Source organism: Dermacentor variabilis, chromosome 4 (genome assembly GCF_050947875.1).
Source record: "Dermacentor variabilis isolate Ectoservices chromosome 4, ASM5094787v1, whole genome shotgun sequence".
Lineage (NCBI taxonomy): Eukaryota > Metazoa > Arthropoda > Arachnida > Ixodida > Ixodidae > Dermacentor > Dermacentor variabilis.
In genome coordinates this window covers 22,347,039-22,369,003 of record NC_134571.1, presented here as the reverse complement: position 1 = coordinate 22,369,003, position 21,965 = coordinate 22,347,039, and the positions used below count along the sequence as shown (strand labels likewise).

The following is a 21,965-nucleotide window of genomic DNA, read 5'->3' as shown; positions in this document are numbered from 1 at the left end:
AGTCTTGCGGTGAGCCTTTGTCCGTAAGCGCCATGCCTGTCGTGCTGTGCTGTATTTTGGGTGATTAAACCTGTGTTTGTTGGCGATCTGACTGTGGAGCCTTCTCTGCGCCGTGTCAGAGAGTCGACGAATCCTGCTGTAGCGCCTTTGTGCATTGTAGAGTGGAGGAACGTCGCACCCTTTCCTGACTGTCGCTCGTAGGGTGAGCCTTGTGCAAACCTGTCTCCACAAAGTCAGGAAAAGCTAGTAGGAATGCAAAGTTTTTAGCTTTGCCCAGCATCATTGGTCCACATATCGGAATGTTGCGAGCCCGTTCGTCGACGAACCACTTAAGCAGCACGCCCTCTATGTCTGCATAGGTGGCCTTCCGCAGGCGCTTTCTGTTTATCAAGTCAGCGTCAGAGCTGGCGATTTATTCCTTGTTCTTTATAATCGTTGAGATGGTTGATTTCAACATGTTTTACTTCTTTACCAACTCGCAGTTTTTACCACCTTCAGACAGTTCCGTCAAAATTGCTTGCTTCGTTGCCAGGTCCAGTGCTTTTCGTTTCATGACCACTGCAGGCACGGCATTCCCGTCCGCCATCCTGAATACAACTTGGGCCCAACTAGAATGAAGCACGGAAGCATGGAGAAGAAGAGCAGGAGCATGATGTGGATTAACCTGCTTTGCTGTAGTGGCCAGAAAGCGAAACTTCTGAACTTTAGCCGATGCCATAGCACGCCCGCCAAGACAGCGAGGGAGTTGCAAGAAAGAGTGAGAGCGGAGTGGAGTTGCGAGGATGGGCGGAAGGGCGATCTTGGAAGCCACACGCCGACACTCATGGGCAGCATGTAACAGCAGGGAGAGGGTAGAGGGCACAAAATGAAACGTTCGTCCCTGAGGAGGCTTGGGAAAACAGACCGCAAGCATAAAGGGGTCGGAGGTCGTCATTATTTCACATCGCGCCGCCGGGTTTATGCCATTCATTCACTGTAACCGATTGGCAGGGCTCAAAGACATTCGTCATATGTGTGATTTTATACCATTGAAACAATGTATATTTTGACGGTCACATGGGTCTCGTTCATTTTAAGCGAAAGTTCGTCTTAAGTGGGGCCGTTATATGTGGGCTTAACTTATGGCTGTCTGCTAATTTGCTATAGCAATCAAGGTTTTGCCTTTTGGGTGAAACTGCGACTTTGCTACTAACTACATGCAACCTAAAAAAACAACACGCGTAACCTTTCTGCGTGTCTTAACAGCAGCATCAAGCATTTTTACAAAATAAATTTATGCTGTTTTTCTGTAATTATTCTTTGGTTATGCAAATAAAGTTGAAGCAATTTGAATCGTTTAAAGCAATATTTTTTTCACTCCAGAGTTGAACTGGAACCAAATCATTTTCATTGAACCGGCATGAAAAAAAGTTTCGGTTAACCGCTCTGTTATTGACTGAAAATACCCTTCCAGATCCTAGTCAAGCACAAAATAAACCCACAGCAATGTTCATGAAAACATGTTCTGTTGCCATCTTGTGATGGTGATGATGCTACGTCTGGTGGCTCGATGATAGACCGTCCTAATGCCGTAAACATGGTTTTGGTTTTGTATTTGATTGTAATGAGCCGGCAATTTTTGGACCCATTTTCTCAGAAAAAAATGTGCTCATTAGATATGTAAATATGGTAGTTGTTTGTATGTGTTAAAATGATTTCAATGAATTCTGTTGTGTCTGTAATAATAAAATTGTAGAATAACCACGATTGCATTTTGTACTCATTTATATTTTAATAGATTTAATCTTTTTAAGCTTAATGAGCAATCAGTATGGCCCATTTAACCGCAGCTACCTTCTTTTTACCGTTGATGTCATTGCTTCGTTGTGTTATGTTGTGCAGGTCTTTGGCAAGCTTCTTGGAGGAGATGCAGAGAGTCCTGAAGACGATGTGTCAGCGAGGCCAGTGGGCGATGAGGCCACCAGTCCTGAGAGGCCAGAGACCAGCAATGACCTCAAAGAACACATGGTTGGCATTCTGTTCAGCAGAAGCAAGCTGACCCACCTCCAAAAGCAGGTGAGCTGTGCTTCTGACTCCCAAGTAATGAATTGACTCGCTAAGACTCACTAAGGACAACAGCGTTTGGTTATGTTTCATTTGTTGTAGGCACCGAAATCGGAAATAGTGGTGTCTTATTCTGATAGCGTTTGATTCAAATCAAATTTGAACTGTGCAGCCACGGTGACATTCAATACGCAGAGTGCTGCGGGCACACCACACTCCGCCGTAGCCTTTGCAGTGCAAGGCACTGAAGAAGGAATGGGAGCACCGCGAAGTGGATCAAATGTTATCTTTGATTGCCAGTAACGCTGCCTTTGCTGAATGCTTGAAGTACTTCTTGCTGCAAAGTATTTCAGAAATAGTCTAGTTTAAATTCAAATGCATTTCTTTATTTCGATAAAGAATGTCAAAGGGACCCTTTAATGAAACCTAGATTCCCAAAATTACCTAGAGCCCTCCACAACAGCATCTCTCTGAGGGTCAATTCTTTTTCGCCAAATGTGACTGCCCAGGGTTGATTTTTTTGTACAGCACTTGCTGGGAAACATAGTTGAGAAATTGCAGTGTTTTTCAAACACAAAGACAGCATCATAAATATACGGCATCAATAATTTGGGATTTGTTCGTGGTGCTAAGTATTTACGTCTTTGACCCTTGAAGGGTTAAGCTAGAGATGGGTGAATATCAACTGTTTTGTATACAAATGTGTAATACAAATAGTAAGTATCAAATATCGAATAGAAATGCAGATGCATATATTTACAGCAGGATTTTTTCTTTCTTTCAGTAAAATTTGGTAACCACTCCTGTACTGACTAGTGCAAAAAAAAGAGAGCTAACTACCCAAGACTTAGTATCAGTTTTATACTCAAGATCACTAAGTGTGATTTAAAAAACTGCACGAATAGCCTCTCAACATATTTAGAGCCTGGTTGCAGACAAACTTTCTAAGAAATAATGGCTGCTGTATGACTAGCTTTACATAAACATCAAATAAATGGTTGACAATAAAAGATCAAAAGTTGTGGAAAAAGGAAACAAAGAAATCTGCTGAAAAACTTGTGTGCTGTAAACCTATTCAGTGAGCCCATTGCAAAGAAAATATAATTGGTTGTATCGTGAAGATAAAGCTGTCAATTGACTAGACTTCCAAAAACATCAGTGACCGACTCACTGTTGTCATGTAGTCTTCCGCTGAGAAGCCAGAAACAAAGGTTGCATTACCCATTTTGCACCTGCATTGTTTTGAATATTTTTGGTTGTTCACTTCTAATAATTCATAATACGTTGTTTAGCAAGACTTTAATAGTAAGTATTGTTTGGTTAGCTTCGAGTATTCGAAAATGTCATATAGTTATTTTTCAAATACCAATGTGTGTAATATTCGTTTTGTATTTGAAACTTGGAATATTTTTCACCCCTATGTTAAATATAAGCAATCAGTCATTGTGATGGTAATCAATTACCAGCTCATGCCATGGCCACATTGTCTCTGCGCAGGTGTGCTCACACATAGTGGCGGCCTTACGCAAGGAGGCACGCCGTGTGCGTGAGGAGTGGGAGGCCCTGCTGTGCAGTCCACAGCCAAGTCCTCCACAGAGGACAGCAGCTGCTATGGCTGGTGGCAGTGCAGCAAGTAGTCACATGCCCGCCATAGGTGGGGGTGGTGGAGACACCTACTGCTTCGAGATGCTCTCCATGGTGCTCGCTCTCAGTGGGTCGGCTGTTGGGCGCGCCCACCTCTCACAGCAAGCTGGCCTGTTGCGTGACATTTTCAGCCTGCTCCACACTGGCTCAGCCCGTGTCCAGCGGCAGGTGCGTGCAGCTGGCGATGGCAACAGCTTGCCGAAAATTTGTTTACTGAACAGGCTATGATCAAAGCATGCTTTACTGGCATGTGCATGCCTTTATGATGTAGAAGTTCCATGCATGTGCTTTCCCACATTGTAGGACTAAATGTCTTCATAATCTCAGTGCCCAGATGAAATAAGTAGACTTTGTGGGACTTGATTTAGAAAAACACCTAAGTGTACTGCAATTGTTGCCTTGTTTCCAGTTGTACTTAACAAATACCACTATGTCACTGCAGCTAATGAGTCCTACAAGCTATTGTAGCATGAGCGTGACCAGTGGTCATTGCAAGCTAGTATGGCCTGGATATGCACTTGCACATCCTCCACTCACACCAAATTTTCCATTGACTTATCAGAATATAAAAAAGTCTAACGTGGAGCTGGAATATCTTAGAAAAGGGTAATAAGGACATTTCGGACAAACAAAAGCTATTAGCTTTGATGTTCTGAATGCCGATTAGTGTAGACAAGACTCTTCCATTTAAACCACCTGGCATTTATATCAGGAAGCACCTACAGCCTTTGTGAAGCCAAAATTACTTTTGAAGGTCTGTTTCGAGTTCCTGAATGACACTGATACAGTCGAATCTCGATAATTTGAACTCGAAGGGGCCCAAGAATTTGCTCGAATTGAAGGAAGCCAATTGAATGGAGGACTTAGCTGCAGTGGTGCATGTGCACTGAGCTAACATGTGAATGGGAAGTTCCACAAGATTTATTCACACGTATTTACAAATTACAATAGTTATTAGGCGTATCGGTGCTCTTTCCGTAATAGGAGACTGCAGGTGCACACGTGTATAATTAAAGGAAACATACCATGTCCCGTGATAACTGCCCCTTTGAACTTTTGGTATGCTTCACCGTGTAAGACTTCTGTATTGGGGCGAAGTTGACTTTACGTAATGCAACATGTTGGCAAGGATTACAAAGGCGGAGTCGGCACCATTGCTAATAGTGGCAAATTGTTTCAGTGAAAATCACGGCACCGAACAGCAAGAACCTTGGAAGCAAACGTTGAAGTAGCTTGGCCTAGTGTTGCCGTGGTGTGGTTACGGCTGCCAGTGGATCTGCATGCGAGAGCGCCGGCTCGAGGCGCTGTGTTAATCGAAGTGGCAGCGGTAATGGCTTCGGTTAATACTTTTGTGGATGCGGTCATGGCAAAAAGTTCGAAAAGTGTGACGGCGAAGGTTTTTTCCGTGCGAAATTTCAGACGTTCTTATACGTTGACTCTGTGGGGTAAATTGCGGTGCTGCGACAGTAACAGAAGTCACTAACCCGTCAACTAACAGAAGTTGCGCGTGTGCACAAATTTCCGCCACGGTTTTTTCTTTTCTTCACGCACGACGTTGAGGAGTCTCTCCTAAGCTCTTCCTCTGTGACGGGGGTAGAGGAATGCTGGTCGGAGGCGCCGCCGCGTGATTTGGCGCACTGCTCAGAGCATTGTCGGAGCACAGTAGGTTCAAATTATTGGACGTTTTCGCCAATTAGAATACGCATAACTCTGACGGGACCACAGCATCAGTTTGAATGAACCGAAAGTTCAAATTAAGCATGTTCAAAATAATGAGATTTGATTGTACTATTACATCACTGGTTCATAGGAAGATGGGAGACTTGAAGTAATGAACAGTGATCGAAAAAAGGATGCTGTCAATAAGGGCTTCAACCAGTGCCTTCCTTTGTTCAATCACCATTTATTACTACTATTATTAGAGTATGTAGTTTCTTTCTGTTGTGTAATCAAGTCAGGGTGTCTGCTCCAGTGGCTACAATCACAATTTTCAAGCAACATCTTCATTGGATGGCACCTGTCTTCACAAAGCAGAATCTGCAAGTTCTACAGTGTCATCAAGTTGTAGTGACGGTGAAGAATATAACTGGCAAGAAGCAAAAATGCTAGTTAAAAATTTAACTCTTTATTGGCTGAACTTGTGCCTAGCAAAACAAGCAGCTCTCAAAACTCAACAAGGCTGGTGAGCATAGTCGTCGGTTCTTGCGATCTGAACAACAGGTCAAGTGTTCCAGATATTTATACATGACTCATTGTACATTCCAGCATAATCTCTAGTGCTCATGTGTGTTCAAGAAAGGACAGTACCAGTCGTGTAGCACCATGTAGTCTTTCAGTATGCTACCAGTTGCATTGCACATGCAATCTTGTTTAAATTAAATAAGACTCTATCACTGGAGAATCATGTTGTGTCTGCAGGTGACCAGCCTGCTGCGGCGGGTACTTCCTGAAGTTCCTCCACTTACGCTAGCTACAGTACTTGGTGTGGTTAACTTGCCACCCAGCGAGTACGGCTTGCCTCCAAGCAGCAGCGCCAGTCCTGATGCTGACACAGCCGAAGGCACGGCTCCTTTGGACATTCACCGAGTGGGCTTACTAGATGTTCTGCTGGCGTGCGTGGCAAAGGCACTGACTCTGCAGGCACGATCCAAGGGAGGTCGGTCACAGGCCACCACACTGGCCACAGCCATCCACCCGAGGGACTACCTGGGAGCTCGGTGGTGGCTGCGGGGCACCACCGCTAGAAAGCTTGCACAAGGAATTGTGCAGCTCCTCAGAGACATGGCAGCTGTGAGTACAGGAGGTTTCCTTAATTTAAGTAGCTGACACTCTTTATTACATGACGAATAAAATGCAGACGAAGGTACTTGATTTTATTTTAGAGCACAGCTCATAGGTGCCCATTCCTGCGGCGAGCATCAGTGTCGGTGTTGTCCCTCGTAACCGAGCAAACGGGCACAGTGAAGTATGAAAGGCTGCTGTAAATCACGCCCACGCATCACCCACTCACTGCCTCTTGCGACCTCCAGATTAGCGAGGCAGTCTCACCACACTTCCCTTCGTTTGCAACATGCCACACGAGATAAAATGTTCGCCCCAGCCAATATATTGCGAAATGAAAACACATATAGAGCTGCATTCAAACTTTGCGTTAGGGAGTATCACATTCGCTGGTTAATTTTTTTTTCAAAAGACAACCAAATGAAGCCTAAGAAAGATAAGGGAAAAAAAACTTAATTTTAATTGAAATGTAGAAATAATAAGGAAAAACACAAATGAAAGTGGATAAAAAGGCAATTTCTTGCTTGTTGGAACCAAATCCATATTTTACACATTGTGCATGCAATGCTCTACCACTGAGCTACTGCAGTGGCCATCCTTCCAAACACTTTTTTGAGTACTTCTGTGCATGTACTTGGTGTGTGTGGGAGTATTCATGTAGATATGTGCCACTATGAGTGTTAGCTAGCGTAGATTTGTGCCACTGTAAGTGTCAGCTAGGGCCACTCACGGCCATGGCAGTGGATGTGGAACATCCTTTCAACCTATGTCTGTTAGCTTCATTTGGTTCTAACTCTTAATTGCGCATGGTACAAAATATAAACAGCACCGCTGCCACCAGTGGAGAGGGCGTGAAGCCTGCTTGCTCTGTTTGAAGCATGCTGTTGCTCTTGCAGGGTAAGCTTACAGACGCCTGGGCCAGGGTGACCAAAGGAGCCATTGCTGAAAACATCCTCAACTTGACCAAGCTAGCTGAGAAGTACAGGGCACCTATGGAATGTCTTAAAACACCAACGGTATGACCTTTTGCTTGTTATTGCGTGATTTCTGTACACTAGAGCTCCCATGTTTTCATTTTGTTTTTCTGGCATGTAATTTCTCCAAATTCCCATAACTTTGCTTTTCTCTCTCTCTCTCTCTAACTGCGCAGCTGTGGCTGGCATTGGCATCTCTGTGTGTTCTCGACCAGGAGCATGTCGAGAAGCTTTCATCGGGCCAATGGGCCAAAGGACGTGGCGATGGGCTTCAGGCTCCTCCCAGGGTGAGGCTTCAGCCAGAAGTGGCCATGAAATTTTGCTTTTTGTACTTGCTGAACCGTACAGAAAGCATACAAAGAACTCTGCACTATTCTCACTGTTGTCTCGCATCCTGCTGGTTGTTTGTGCAGGTTTTTTCAGCCATAATAACTGAAAGCTTGAACGTACATATGTTTGCATTTTGATGCAGCTGACTGTGTCAGGAGAAGTCACATAGGTACTAGTCACAGTAGTTTGTGAACATTTAACCTGCAGAGGTGGACTTGTGTTGAAGGACAAGTTGCTTCCCAAGAAAACCACAGGAGGATAAATAATTACAGTCAACTTCCGTTAATTCAATTCTGACAAGACCAACAAAACTGATGGGTTGAATTAAACAAAAGGCAGAAAAGACTGCAGAATGCGTCATTAATTCACTACGCAGTATCTGCCTTTAAAGTTAGCTTCGCCGCAATATAAATATATTACGCGGTGAAGCTTGCCAAGTGGTAAAGGTGCTACTCTTGCAGGATATAGCACGTGTCCCTCAATTTACACATGCGCAATATCCGGTCACAGTACGAGCATCGAGGTGCCTGATAAGCTTACTGACAGGCCTTCAGAGCCTTAGATAGGCCCCTGCTCTTTTGTTGGCTTCAAACGTCCCCTTTACTTTCTGAGTTTTTCCATCTTACCACCTTCTTTCGCACTAGCTTTAAAAAAAATGGACTCGTCATCCTGGCCCTCCGAAAGTGGATGTGCAGCAACGCTGTTGAAAACCTCCACTGCAACTACTGAGAGGGGTATACAATGCTTTGTTGCTTTAGCGTAATGGTAATAATGGTAATTTAGAGAAATGACAGTAATGGTAATTTTGACAGCATGCCGCCGCCCATAGCGGTGCTGCAACAACATTGAAATCAGTTGCTAGGCTGGTTCTTTCATATACAAGAGGCTAGGGACCTCACTCCCCACGTTGCAATGGCAGCTTGTGCAACAGTAACTTTACCAGGAAACGTATTCGGGGAGCACAACATACTCCGCATTGTTATCAGGAGCATCTTATCATTAATTATGTGGTTCAGATGATTGTTTTGTAGTTGTTCTTTGTTGAAACGTGTGCTGTTCTGAATGTTGTATGTGTGATTTCAAATAATGTATGCACTGGTCTCTTCACTTTGCTGACTGCTTGAGGCCTCCGTCTTATGGGGGTACGAGACACTGGCCTGCACTGCCGCCGTGATCGGCCCACATTTTTGCTGACGGACGCGGACATGAAAAATGACGATGACTTAGAGGCCAGCAGCTTCGCTGTAAAACACAGATGGTTTTTCTTCGCTTCTCAGTACACGGCGCTTGTATGCACGTATAGTTAAGGAACGCATACTAGGCTCCATTAACGGTCTCATATACGAGACATGCATGGTAGGTGAAACGGGGGCTCAAATCGCCACAGCAACATCAGAAACAGCTTAATGGCTGTCAGTATGCTTATTAGGCATCTAGTAGGTGCTCATACCCTGACCAGAGACGGCACATGCATGCCTGTATAATTAAAAAACAGTTACTATGACCCATGACTGTGGCCTCTTCTCATTCTTGGTATGCTTTCCCGCTTTTTATAAATGTTTTGCAGTGAAATTGACAAGTCAGGTTGGAATTATACGGCGAAGGCCAATTTTGAGATTGAAATAACGGAAGTTTGGACACAGAAATGTATGGGCACCGGCCATGACCTTTGGTCTGGATCGAATTAACCAAATAATCGAATTGAGTTGAATAAACGGAAGTCTACTGTACTATGAAAATGTGCATCCTAGTACATGTGCCAGAATATAGTATAATGGGAAGCTTAGAATGACAGAAAGCTGAGCTAGTGTGTAAGGATTCATAATGCAAAGAAGGGGTAATGCGTGCAGACATGGACACAAGAGGAGCAAAGTGTTCAGTGTTCGTGTTGTCCACTTTTCTCCTCTTGTGTATGTGTCTGCACGCCTTACCCTTCCTTTGCATTATAATGGGAAGTATGCTTGTAGGTCCTGTGTACTTTTGTTCACTTTTCTCTGGCCCTTGCAGTCGATAGACACTTTGTATAAAGAGCCGCCGGTTTTCCAAGCATTATGTCTCCCCCATCTTTGATTAAATCGACTGTTATTCCATCTTCTCCTGCCGCACTTCCTTGTTTCATGTCTTGTAAGGCCCTTCTGACCTCAGCGCTAGATATAGGAGGACTTTCTGTATCCTGTTCATTACTGTTTCTAATGGAGGTATTCTGACTCCTCTGGGTACTGTACAGGTCAGTACAGAATTCTTACACTGTTACTATATCTTCGAGATTGCTGATGATATCACCCTGCTTATCGTTCAGTGCATACATCTTGGTTTGTCCTATGCCAAGTTTCTTTCTCACTGATTTTAGGCTGCGTCCATTTTTTACTGCTTACAGGGGGTTAACCGAGGGGCCCGATTTTCATTAGTCGTATCATAAGAAGCCAACAAACACTGACACCAAGGACAACATAGGGGAAATTACTTGTGCTTAATAAATGAAATAAAGAAACGATAAATTAATGGAAATTAAAGTGATGAAAAAACAACTTGCCGCAGGTGGGAACCGAACCAACAAACTTTGCATTTCGCATTTATTCTAATGTTTATTCTTCTCGTTTATTACATAACGAGGGTCTCTAATCCAGCTACATTGATGCCTTCAGGTAGCATGTCTGGGTTTATTGACCGGTTGCCTTCACCCAAAAAGTTCACGTTCTCGTGACGCCAGCGGCAAAAAGGATGTTCCATGTCCGCCGCCAAGGTCTGTGAGTGGTGGCGCTAGCTAACACTCCCAGGGTTCTACTAGGGCACATAAATACCAAAGAAATAGGATGGGGAAACAGCCCCGCGGTAGCTCAATTGGTAGAGCATCGCACGCAAAATACAAAGGTTGTGGGTTCGGTTCCTACCTGCAGCAAGTTGTTTTTTCATCACTTTAATTTCCATTAATTTATCGTTTCTTTATTTAATTTATTAAGCACAAGTAATTTCCCCTGTGTTGTCCTTGGTGCCAGTGTTTGTTGGCTTCTTATGATATGACTAATGAAAATCGGGCCCCTCGGTTAACCCCCTTTCTTCTCAGATAGGTATGTATGTCTTTGATAAGCATTCATTTTGTTGAGACGGCCTTATTGTTTAAGGTACTTGTGCCTGGGTGTATTAAAGTATGTATTTTGCACGCATTTTTATTGTTTGCCCTTGCTGTTTCATTTCTACAGCCAACATGTGACAACCATGATGACGGAGAAACCCCGGCTATCATCCTGTGCAACGTGTGTGGAAACGTTTGCGCAGATTGCGATCGCTTCTTGCACCTTCACCGTAGGACAAAAACGCACCAACGCCAGGTCAGCATTGTACAGAAGAATGGGTTTTCCATCTGGCTGTCAGCTTGTGCTTTGTATTTCAGAGCAGCAGAGCAGTTTTGTGACTGCACCTGTAGTCTCCCAATTGCAATTTGTTAATATGTGATTTGTACAGATATAATAATGTGATTTAAGAATGTCAATTGTTGGATACAAGTAGCGGACAGTGTCAGGCTCTTTAAACATTGAACCTGCAGAAATACAATTTTTGCAAGCTGTAACTCCTGTGACTATTATGTTTTGTGCAAATCATATTTCTGAATGTTTCTATTGGGAATTAGAGCACCTCCTTGAGCACTTGCAACAAACATTTTGTGCTGTAGCGAGCAGTACACCTTGTGCAGCATATGGCATTATGAGGAAGCTACAGCTACATCGTTCTGTCATTGTCATTGCTGATGTCCAGGTGTTCAAGGAAGAAGAAGAAGCCATCAAGGTAGACCTGCACGAAGGCTGTGGTCGAACCAAGCTCTTCTGGGTGATGGCATTAGCTGACTCCAAGACACTCAAGGCCATGGTGGAGTTTCGGGAGAATTCGCGAGGTATGGAATTTTGGCACGGGCTGGATTTCGCTATAGAAGACATTTGTCCTGAATGAACTATGCTGTTTCATGAGCTGCATTTAGCAGAGCCAAGGCTGTGAGTTATGGGAGCGCAGATGCTTGCACAAGGAAAATATAGTTAAAATGCCTGATCTTAGGTTGTATTTGTGCACTGTTGCACAACAACGGCCGCTCTGGACCACACAGATGTTACAGGTGTTGGTGATGGCATCGGTAGCAAACGACAAAGGGCGAACAAATACATTTTGACGTGCTCACCTTCCTGATTCGTTGAGGTGCCTGGGGCTTCCACAGAGATGCACGGAGCTTCTGATACAGAGTATAGGGCCTGTAATAGTACAGTAGTGTGTGCCTTTTTACCCAGCTGCCATGTTACACTCTAAAGCAGCATCTGATGTCTGGCTACGACTGTGCCTTTCGACAAGTTAACTTGTGCATGCACACTAGTTTTGAACTTTAAATATTGAATATATAACCACTAGCTATTTTGAACATCATGTGCAAGCAATGCGCTAATTACAGGCGCGAAAGAAGAACAAAAGGGAAAGTAAGCATGGGATTGAGGAGGGTGGCAGCAAGAAATATGAATGACGCTATCTTGAAAACTTTTTTTTTTATCTAGGGACCTTACAAAATGATGAGTTAACGTGCCAGCTGGTGGGTAGAGAGAGAGGGGTTGTATCGCATACTTTCTTCTTTTTTGTAGAAAAGTCAACATCGGTGCCTACAGCTGGAATTTGTCGCTTTTGCGGGGCTCCTGGTGCAACTGGACTTCTCTCAGCAGGAGCCACTTGTGCAGACTGTCGGGTGAGGCATCCTAGCCGTACTGATTTAGTTATTCCTGTTGCACATGGATTCTAAGAGCATCGTTGCAGTACAAATAACAAGGGCTCCAGGATTTTTTTAATTTCTTGCGGGTGGTTGAAGGACTTGGGCCATTCAGACGGCCTTGGAGCTGTGCTAAATCCAGATAAATCTATCTAAATAAGAAATCCTCAGGCCTTTATCATAAGCTGCTAACTTTTTTTCAAGCATTCATATTGGCTGTGTGATAAGAGTATGCAAGTTGTGCACGCACTTGTTCACATTTCGAAAACTTCAAAGCATCTTGCTTCTCAGGTTAACCTGGATTGTAAGTTATCCAATATTGAGTTACTTTGTTAGTAAAAAGCACCTGTAAATAATAAATTATTAGTCCCAGCACAGACATGAAGAGTGTCATTCTCTCTTGTAGGAGCATGCCACTAATGCCTGTTCGAAGACTCATCCTTGTGGTCACCTGTGCAATGGTATACGAGGCGAGACTGCCTGCCTGCCATGTCTCCATGGCTGTGGAGCCAGCAAAGGGCTGCGCCAAGATGCCGATGACATGTGCATGATCTGCTTCTCTGAGGCCCTTTCCTGCGCTCCAGCGGTTCAGGTGCGTCAATTTGTCTGGTGCTATGACTGCACAGTGCGCCCAAGCTGCTGTGGTCTCCTACAAAAATGGCAACTTATGCTTTTAGCCAAGTAAAAATGGCACATTATGCCTTTAGCCAAGTAATGGCAATATTGGTCATCATTTGTGCTGTGTCAAGGACGTGAGCTATTACTTAGTGTTGTAGTTCATCTAGCCAAACCACAGATTCTTGTATTTGAGGCTTAGGCTACAGTCTGGTAACAACAGTTACATTGGGCTGGAAGTGATGCCTCTCTGATGCATAGTGGTACTATATCTGTGGATAGTGCCTTCATTAGCTTGGGTGACAAATGCATATAGTATGTTTGGTTTTCATGTTTGCTTTTCATGCCCCCCTCCCCCCCTGCTCTGTACGACACTATGAGTGTTTTATCTTGCTTTGCTTTATCATGATCTGTGCTTCACATGGCTACACATCATTGCAGAGTCTATCCTGCTGTGAAAATAAAAGATTGATTGATTGATTGATTGATTGATTGATTGATTGATTGATTGATTGATTGATTGATTGATTGATTGATTGATTGATTGATTGATTGATTCTGTATTGTAGTCTAGGTATCCCTGTCATCAATAACATGCTGCTAGTATTTGGTGCTTTTTTCTTAGTTTCACCCTCCAAGCTTCCATTGTGTAGTTGTTGTGTGCTTGCCTTTTGCAGCTCTCCTGTGGCCATGTTTTCCACTACCACTGCTGCAAGACTGTGCTATCACGAGGTTGGTCGGGACCAAGGATCACTTTTGGCTTCTCCCTCTGTCCCATTTGCAAGGTGAGCTTCTATGCTGCCACTTCACTCGTTGAAATGCACTGAAGTAACTGCATGTTGCACCATGCTGTGGTAGTAAGTTTTGCCAGCATCTAAAGAAGAAGAAAAATGTCTGAGCTTGCCTCAAGACTCACAGCTGCCTCTTAAATCTGAGAAATCTTATTACGGCAGTGGCACTGTCACCTAACAAGGCAACAATAGCCAGGTGTGTTTAATTCTATTGTGAATACCAATAGAGTACAACCAACAAGAAGAGCCGACATGGACTTTGGATGGGGCATCATCTGCCTCATCCAAAGCCCTTGTCAGCTCTCCTTGCTGCTCTGTCTTGTACTGTTACTCATTTTTGCACTCATGCCTTGCTACAGTGGTCTTGTCGATCTGGTAATAATGCAGGAAGTATCACAGTGATTGCCATATTATAGCTTTTTCTCTTAGAGCAGACACAATTGCAGATGTACACGTCTAATTTTCTCAGGAACCTTATGTTTCAGATCAATTTGGTTCTGTCCTCAAGTCACTGTCACTGAATTAATGTACCCAGCCCACTCACTTCAATATAATGACTTGACTGAAAGCTCTCAGCAGTTTAAGGATGGGCTCCATTGTGTGAATACTGGATCTGCTTCTGTAAAGCTCGCACTTTTTTTTTTCTGATTTGTTACAGGGCGCAGATCTTGCACGAGGCTGGCTTATGGCTACTCAGTGAAGTCTCAGACTGCACTCACACTGCTATGCAGAGTATCGCAACCGCTAGCAGCCAATATGATCACATTTATTCAGTCTTCCTTGTCACTTCGGCTGCCCTCGTCATTTGATGAGCTCGCCTCATCGGCACTCTCCCAAAGCTGGTAGTTCTTCGCGCCGTCCATTACTGTTTGAAACTCCTGTCAGCTTGAAACTCTTGACGAGTCTCAAACGAAACTGCATGCTACCTGTTGAAAATCCATGCGCACACTTATTGCAGAGATGTTCCCTTAATACGCCCGAAAGCATAAAGCAGCTAAACCTGCTAAACAACATGCCTCAGCACAGCCGATAGAAGCACGCTATGCCACTTCATGATTGTGATCCAGCAAGGTACGATGATAATGATATTATTGCAGAATATTAATTAGTGTCATCGAGAAGCGGCTTGTAAAAGTTGACCTGCACATGGGTGTGACCTCCGAGATTGCAATGGCGCACCAGTGCACTCTCGGGGCCCTCCTATGCTGGCATGTGCGTAACACTTAGCGAAACATTATTTTACATATTCTTATGCTCGAAAGGTGGCCTGCTTACATGGGTAAATACAATAACACTAGGATATGCCACCACACGATCCAAGGAAGGCGAGAAGCTTGTCAGCTGACTTCTCCACCCAAGAAGCCAGCACTTACGGAAGCACATATGCATGCAAGCTCATGCACGAAAAATAAAAATAAAAGGAATACGGAGGAATCCCCTTATTAGTCAAGTGAGAATGCTAAGCAGAGAATACAAAACAAAATAGTGTGCAACTAGTGAGCACAGAACACACAATCTCCACATGTTGCATGTGGTGCTGCACTAATTAAGATTTAGGATTAAGAATTAGGATCCGTTATTCTCTTATCTGCTATCCTTGGTATTAATGTGTATGTCTGCACTGGACCTGATGGTCTATTCCAGTATACCATTGGTGGCCACAGTTGTGGGAACAGAGCTTTTCAGTAATTTAGTGCTGTCTTACCTCATCTCCAATCTTCTCAAAATGTTTCGTCTAATTTCTCCTTTAATAAAGCAGTAATATTCCTTGGCTTCAGTGACACTGTTTATCTGATGTGACACCAAGTGACACCAAATTCTCAAAGAGGTAAAAGGGAGAAGGATTGTTACTTCTATATTTCTTACCTTTTTTTTTTCTTTTTCTCCAGGCACCCATGGAGCATGCAGTGTTGAAGGATCTTCTGGAGCCTATTCGTGCACTCTTTGAGGATGTCAAGCGCAAAGCCCTTATGAGGCTGGAGTATGAAGGGCTGCACAGAGCTGAGGCCATCACCATACCTGGTGCTCGCTTTTACGACAACCCAGCTGGATTTGCTATGGAGCGCTACGCCTACTATGTTTGCTTCAAGTGCAAGAAAGTAAGTGGACTCCTATTAGTTGGTGATAGCTGAAATCTTCAGACTTAATATTGATGCCGCATTAGTGGCACATACCCAGAAAGCCACTATCCAGTGTATTGTCGAAGATATGACAATATGAGTTTTGAAGTACTTGATGCATTTAAAGTTCAACAGTACAAAGGGCAATTTGATAATATTTCAAGTATATGTGGAACCTATGAATGCACTTTGTCGAGTGACAGAGGTTTTAATGAATGGACACATCATACCCTCCTTGTGTTTATACAATTATTGTAGACCATCTTTCAAAATATCAATAGGTTTGAGTTGATGTATACAAGGAATATTTAATGTTACAGGTTATGTTCCTTTTTGTGTTATCGTAAAGATGACTCTGCCATCTACATGACAACACAAAAATGAGTACAGTTAAACCTCGATATAACAAACTTTAATATAATGAAAGTCTTTAAACACACTTTATTGATGAAACTAGCTTAGTTTTGCATGAAATAGTCCTGTATTCTGCTTGGGCAGTTTCGCTGCCTGTGACGCACATACTTCTCCACATTGTCTAAATAGTCAGAGCAACTGAGGCCACAATCTCCCACATTCGTGCAGAAACACCGGACTAGTGCGAGTGCACCAATCACCTCAGATGATGTCGACAAAGGATTGTTGTTGCATTCCTCGTTGTGCCCACTATCACTTGTGCTCAGTACGATGTCAGCAATGTAGTCTTCGTTTTCGGGGTCTCCCGTGGTTGCGGCACCACCATCTGCACTCACAAACTAGTCGGCCGTTGATCTGTCAACTGCTTCCGAAAATTCTGATATCTCGTTCCAAACTTCGGTGACCCTGCCAACGGCTTCGTCGCACTCATCAAAACTTTCAGTCACCACCAAGCACGCGGAAGCCGGCACGTCTGCAGCAATTTCGGATAAACAACTTGTACACGGCCGCCTCGACGTCGCCGTGCATAGTGTCAGGTGCCATGCGCACCGGGTCGTGAGTTTGTCCGCTTGAAATCCTAATCTTCCCCTTATTCTTCCTTCAAGATCTTGTTGAGAGTGCTTCTCGGAATCTTGCATGCTGCAGCGACATCCGACTTCTCACCGCGTTCAACTTGATTCACGATTTCAAGCTTTACGGCCGAAGGCAAATTTTGTTGCTTTGTGCTATGCAATCACGGCAGCACTGCAGGAGAAGGCCCAGAAAAGCAGTAAGACCACTCGCACTTCCACCATCTTGCACGACGAGGGCACAAGAGCCTCTGATTGGTTGTCTGAGCAAGTGCTGCGGGCGGGCCAGGATCATTTTCTGCAGGGAGGTGTCGACAGCTCACACAACGCAACATCATCATGGTAGGCAGAACGGGTGCATGGAGCTGCGCCGCTGGGTTTCCCCGCTGCCATGAGGGAAAGACAACTTCTGGAGACACTTTTGCGCTGCTTGACATTCAATATATTGGGAGTCACTGCTATTTTTGTTCTATGTAAGCGTAATTTTGGCTATATATATTCATTGTAACTACATATACCATGTTCACAAATTGTTCAGAAAATGCGAGGCTGAGCCGAGAAGGATGATAGCTTGATGAGTGTTGTCTTCCCGCCTGAGCAAGGAAAAGTAGGGCATGTTAGTGCACATTTCCTATTTTAGCATGGCCTGGCTGCTCATGGCTGTCAGCGCAGCTGAGTGCATACATAGCCTGCATACCCTGTTTTAGAGGTTATCTGTCACATGCGGAAGAGTGGGTGGGCCGAGTTGGTTTGGCGTCATGTGTGCTGTCTTCCCATTATGCAACCTAGTGCTGGAGGTTGCATAATCTTGAGTTTCAGAGACATGTTGAAGCGAGAGGTAGACAAAGCATTTACTCCCCGCTGCTGGTGCTTTTCATGAAAGTGGCGTCCCACTGCAGGCCATACTATCAGCTATGGGCATGGAGTGAAACTAAAAGCGTGGCTGGCTTCGCTTTGTACCACTGATCTGAAGATATTGTCAACACAACGTGAAACCGTGTCTTTCATCATCATCATCATCCTATTTTATGTCCACTGCAGGATTAAGGTCTCTCCCTGCGATCTCCAATTACCCCTATCCTGCGCCAATGGATTCCAACTTGCACTCACGAATTTCCTGATTTCATCACCCCACCTAGTTTTCTGCCATCCTCAACTGCACTTTCCTTCTCTTGGCATCCGTTCTGTAACTCTAATGGCCCATCGGTTCATCTCTCCTATGCATTACATTGCCTACCCAGCTCCATTTTCTTTCTCTTAATGTCAATTAGAATACCAGCTATCTCCATTTGCTCTTTGATCCACACTGCTCTCTTCCTGTCTGTTAATGTTACACCTAAGATTCTTCGTTCCATCACTCTTTGTGCAGTCCTTAAAGGGAAGCTGAAGAGTCTGTTGAATTCAATAATTCGCTCATATACGGATGCGGGAACCTTATAAACCATGCACATAAAATTTTCGGCGAGATTTTTTACTTAGGAACGACGTAATCGCTGGTTAAAATTGCACTGTCGCTCCGTCCCCTGTCGAGCGCCGCGTGCTGCTGCTGACGCTGACGATGCGAGCGGAGACCGGAAACCGCGCCGTAGTGACGTCGGCACTGGTGTTCCGCTCCTTCACAGTCTCCGCAACCGTGCCTGACTGCGCTTGTTTCTGCATGCGTGCCGTCAATATCTGCCTCGCTCAAGCCTGCATTCCTTTGTTTGTGTGTATGCAGAGTGGTAGTTAATGTGCGCAGCATCAATTGAAGTGGTGGGCCGATCATGCCTGCATTCTGTGCAGCCTACGGTTGCACGAACACCAGCGGCCGCGACGATGTTCCATTACTCCCCACAAGACAAGAAGCCTGCAGCTAAGTGGGAGGCTGCTGTGAATCGAAAGAATTTAAAGCACTCAAGAAGAACAGTGCTGTGCTCTAACCACTTCCGTGACGACGATTATGTACTACCAGAGTTTATCAATAAGGTGTGAATGAGTGAGAGTACGACTTTCTGCTAGCAGGCTTTCTAAACGCAGTGCAAAAAGGTTGGGGCATCGAACGCACAAAGGCAGGACGGGTGCGGGCGGACGGATGGTAACTGGTCTTGGAAGACCTTATGAATACACGAACTTGTCCTCACCTGTATTTTGATTTATTGCTAGCTCCTTCGTGTTAGCACGCTGAACGGAAGGTACATGTTCATCTCCCACCCTTGACGCAGGTTTGGTCTCAAACCGCTGTTAATTTTCTATTCGCACGTGTGTTGTGAAACAGCCAACATGCAGCTACCATAATGCAGTGCAAGTGTAAAGTTTTCATGTGTTTGAAAGCCGGCGCACGCCACCACGCTGCGCTCCCCCTCGCGCACAGAGAGAAAGCGGCTGTCTCACGTAGCCGACGGAATTTGCCGCCTTTATGGCTCTGATTACGATTAGCGTGCGGATGGCACGCTGATGAAGGCCACTACACGTGCTACAAGAGCCGGAAAAGTTTTCCCGCATGTAAACCGTCTGTGTAGATTGCCGACAGCTTTGGGGCAGCGCACAAATGCCGGGGATCACATCCCTCCTTAGTTCCACGAGCAGGCATGCAGGAACATAACAGTACAGATGTTCTGCCCGGAAACAAACTTACTGGATCGCTGAATACAGCTTTGCAAAAAACATACTCACCAGAGAACATTTCTAACACGAGGAGATGCTAACACTTCGCTTTCATTCGCGTCGAAAGTACTGCTTGCTACCAGCATCTTTTGCTTCTTGGAGAGGCCGGCTACCTATACATGTAGAGAGCAATGACGAAGTCCTCAGAGAAACGCAAGCTCTCGAAATTTACCATTACCGTCTCACCAAACCGTAGCGTCAAACCACCTTGCACCGTGCTTCATGTGTGGCGGCAGCGGCTGGTCTGCTGCCGCCACACATGAAGCACCAATGTTGACGTCACGAGGCGCCCGACCAATCACAGGCAGAAATGAGGCGCACGAGCTGCCCGAGTCTGCTGCTGCACTTTTCGTCAAAATAAAACCTGTTTGCGCTTTCTTTCGCTCAATTTCGAAGCAATATTTGGATTCAGAGGGTTGAAAACCATTATGTACAGCTCTTCACTCATTTTTTCTGAAAAACTCTTCAGCTTCCCTTTAAAGGGACACTAAAGGCGAATATTAAGTCAAGCTAAAATGATAGATTAGTGCTTGAGAATCTCTAAGGCGTCAGTATTATCTCAAACAGGACCTTTATAATCAAGAAACTGAGAGAGAGAGAGAGAGAAAAAAACATTTATTCGGACCATCGAGGTGGTTGCTCTTGAGGTCGAGTGGGTGGTGTCCTCATTCCAGACTCCACTGGCCATGGCTGCTCGACGTACTTGCTGGACGAGAGCTTCTTGTCCCGCCAGGGTATCGCCGGTCAGCTGTACCTCCCACCGCTCAAATGACGTGCTAGGAGTCTTTAAGTGTTGAGGTTTGCCCTCGCACCCCCACGAGATGTGAAAGAGTGTAGGGCGTGTGTCGCAGCACCAGGGGCAGATGCCGCGATATGTATGTGGGAACATTTTACTGTATCTGTGTAGGTTTGGAAATGTGTTAGTCTGTATAAGTCGGAGAGCTACGGCATCTTCAGTGCTGAGCTTTTTGTGAGGCGGAGGATAAATCCTGCGGTTGAGTCGCTGGATCTCGAGTCGGTCGCAGTAATTGGATGGCAGGGGCATGAAGGTAAAGGGTGGGGATTGATGAGACGATTGGTCTTGCCCCGCTCGGTTGATTAGCGCTCGAGCTAGGGCGTTCGCCCTTTCGTTCCCCTCCAGACCCGCGTGACCCGGCGTCCACGTGATTTGATGGTATTCTTGCAGCCTCGGGCCTAGAATCTGAGCCGCCAGCAGCGGTGTTCGTCCGTTCGTAAAGTTACGGCAGGCCTGTTGCGAGTCGGTAACGACGTGGACTTCCCTGCCTACCCTGTCTTCTTGCTTTATTACCAGCGCCGCGGCTATGGTCTCAGCCACAGCTGGGGTCTCTGCCCTTACGGAGGCCGCGAGGGTCAAGGAGTTGTCTCTCCCGTTCACGGCGGCTACCGCGAAGAGGCCCCCTACAGGGTACGCCGCCACATCCACGTACGTTACGTACGGGTCACCCTTGAATTGTCGGCGCTGTCTGTCGACGCGAGCCTTGCGTCGTCCTTCATGGAGTTCATGACTCATGTGCTTCGGTATCGGGTTCGCCTTGATCTTGCTTCTGACCTCTGGCGGGAGTGATCGTTGCCCATCGAGGGCACGGAGCTCCGTTGCCGTTCCGGTCCGGTGGAGGATGGCTCTGCCCGCCGCCGTGTTCTGTAGTCTGGCCTTTTGCGAAGCCATAACCGCGTCCGACAGCTCAGCGAAGGTGTTGTGGATCCCGAGGGCCGCTAACTTCTCGTTTGAGGTGGTGACAGGGAGACCCAGGGCCGTTTTGTACGCGCCTCTGATGATGGCATCGACTTGTTCTTGGTCGCGTTTGTTTAGCGAGTGATAGTGATGCGGCATGCTATACGTTATTCTGCTGATCACCAGAGCCTGGACGAGGCGAATCGTGTCCTCTTCTCGCATGCCCTTGCGGCTTCTTGTAATTCGTTTTATAATCCGCGAGATCTGGTTGGTGGCAGACCTTAGGGTTTGGATGGTGTGGGAGGCTTTCAGGTTACTCTGGATCCAAAAACCCAGAATCCTAGTCTTATTGCCTTCCGTTATCTTCTGGCCCTCAAGATAGAGGTCGATAGGGCCGGGGGACTTGTAGATTCCTCCTCCGTGCACCCTGATCACTTCGGACTTTTCGGGCGCACAACGCATCCCGCTCGCTGCCGCAAATCTCTCCACGGCCGTCGCGGCCTCTTGAAGGGTCGCCTCCTTTCGCGCTAGGGAGCCCTTGGTGGCCCAGAGCGTGATGTCGTCTGCGTACAGGACGTAACCTAGGTCGGGGATCTTCCGCAGCTCTTTG

At 45.5% G+C, this 21,965-nt stretch overlaps 1 protein-coding gene across 1 annotated transcript in view; it reads left to right on the top strand.

The window, feature by feature from the left end:
• hiw (MYC binding protein highwire) overlaps positions 1-21,965 on the top strand; it is a 262,991-nt gene that overhangs the window by 226,588 nt on the left and 14,438 nt on the right. The window contains exons 65-75 of the mRNA XM_075688361.1: positions 1,882-2,055; positions 3,541-3,855; positions 6,106-6,477; positions 7,365-7,484; positions 7,619-7,729; positions 10,973-11,101; positions 11,526-11,661; positions 12,389-12,489; positions 12,917-13,102; positions 13,803-13,910; positions 15,806-16,015. Coding sequence (XP_075544476.1) covers positions 1,882-2,055; positions 3,541-3,855; positions 6,106-6,477; positions 7,365-7,484; positions 7,619-7,729; positions 10,973-11,101; positions 11,526-11,661; positions 12,389-12,489; positions 12,917-13,102; positions 13,803-13,910; positions 15,806-16,015 — 1,962 coding nt within the window. The remainder of the gene's footprint in view (positions 1-1,881; positions 2,056-3,540; positions 3,856-6,105; positions 6,478-7,364; positions 7,485-7,618; positions 7,730-10,972; positions 11,102-11,525; positions 11,662-12,388; positions 12,490-12,916; positions 13,103-13,802; positions 13,911-15,805; positions 16,016-21,965) is intronic.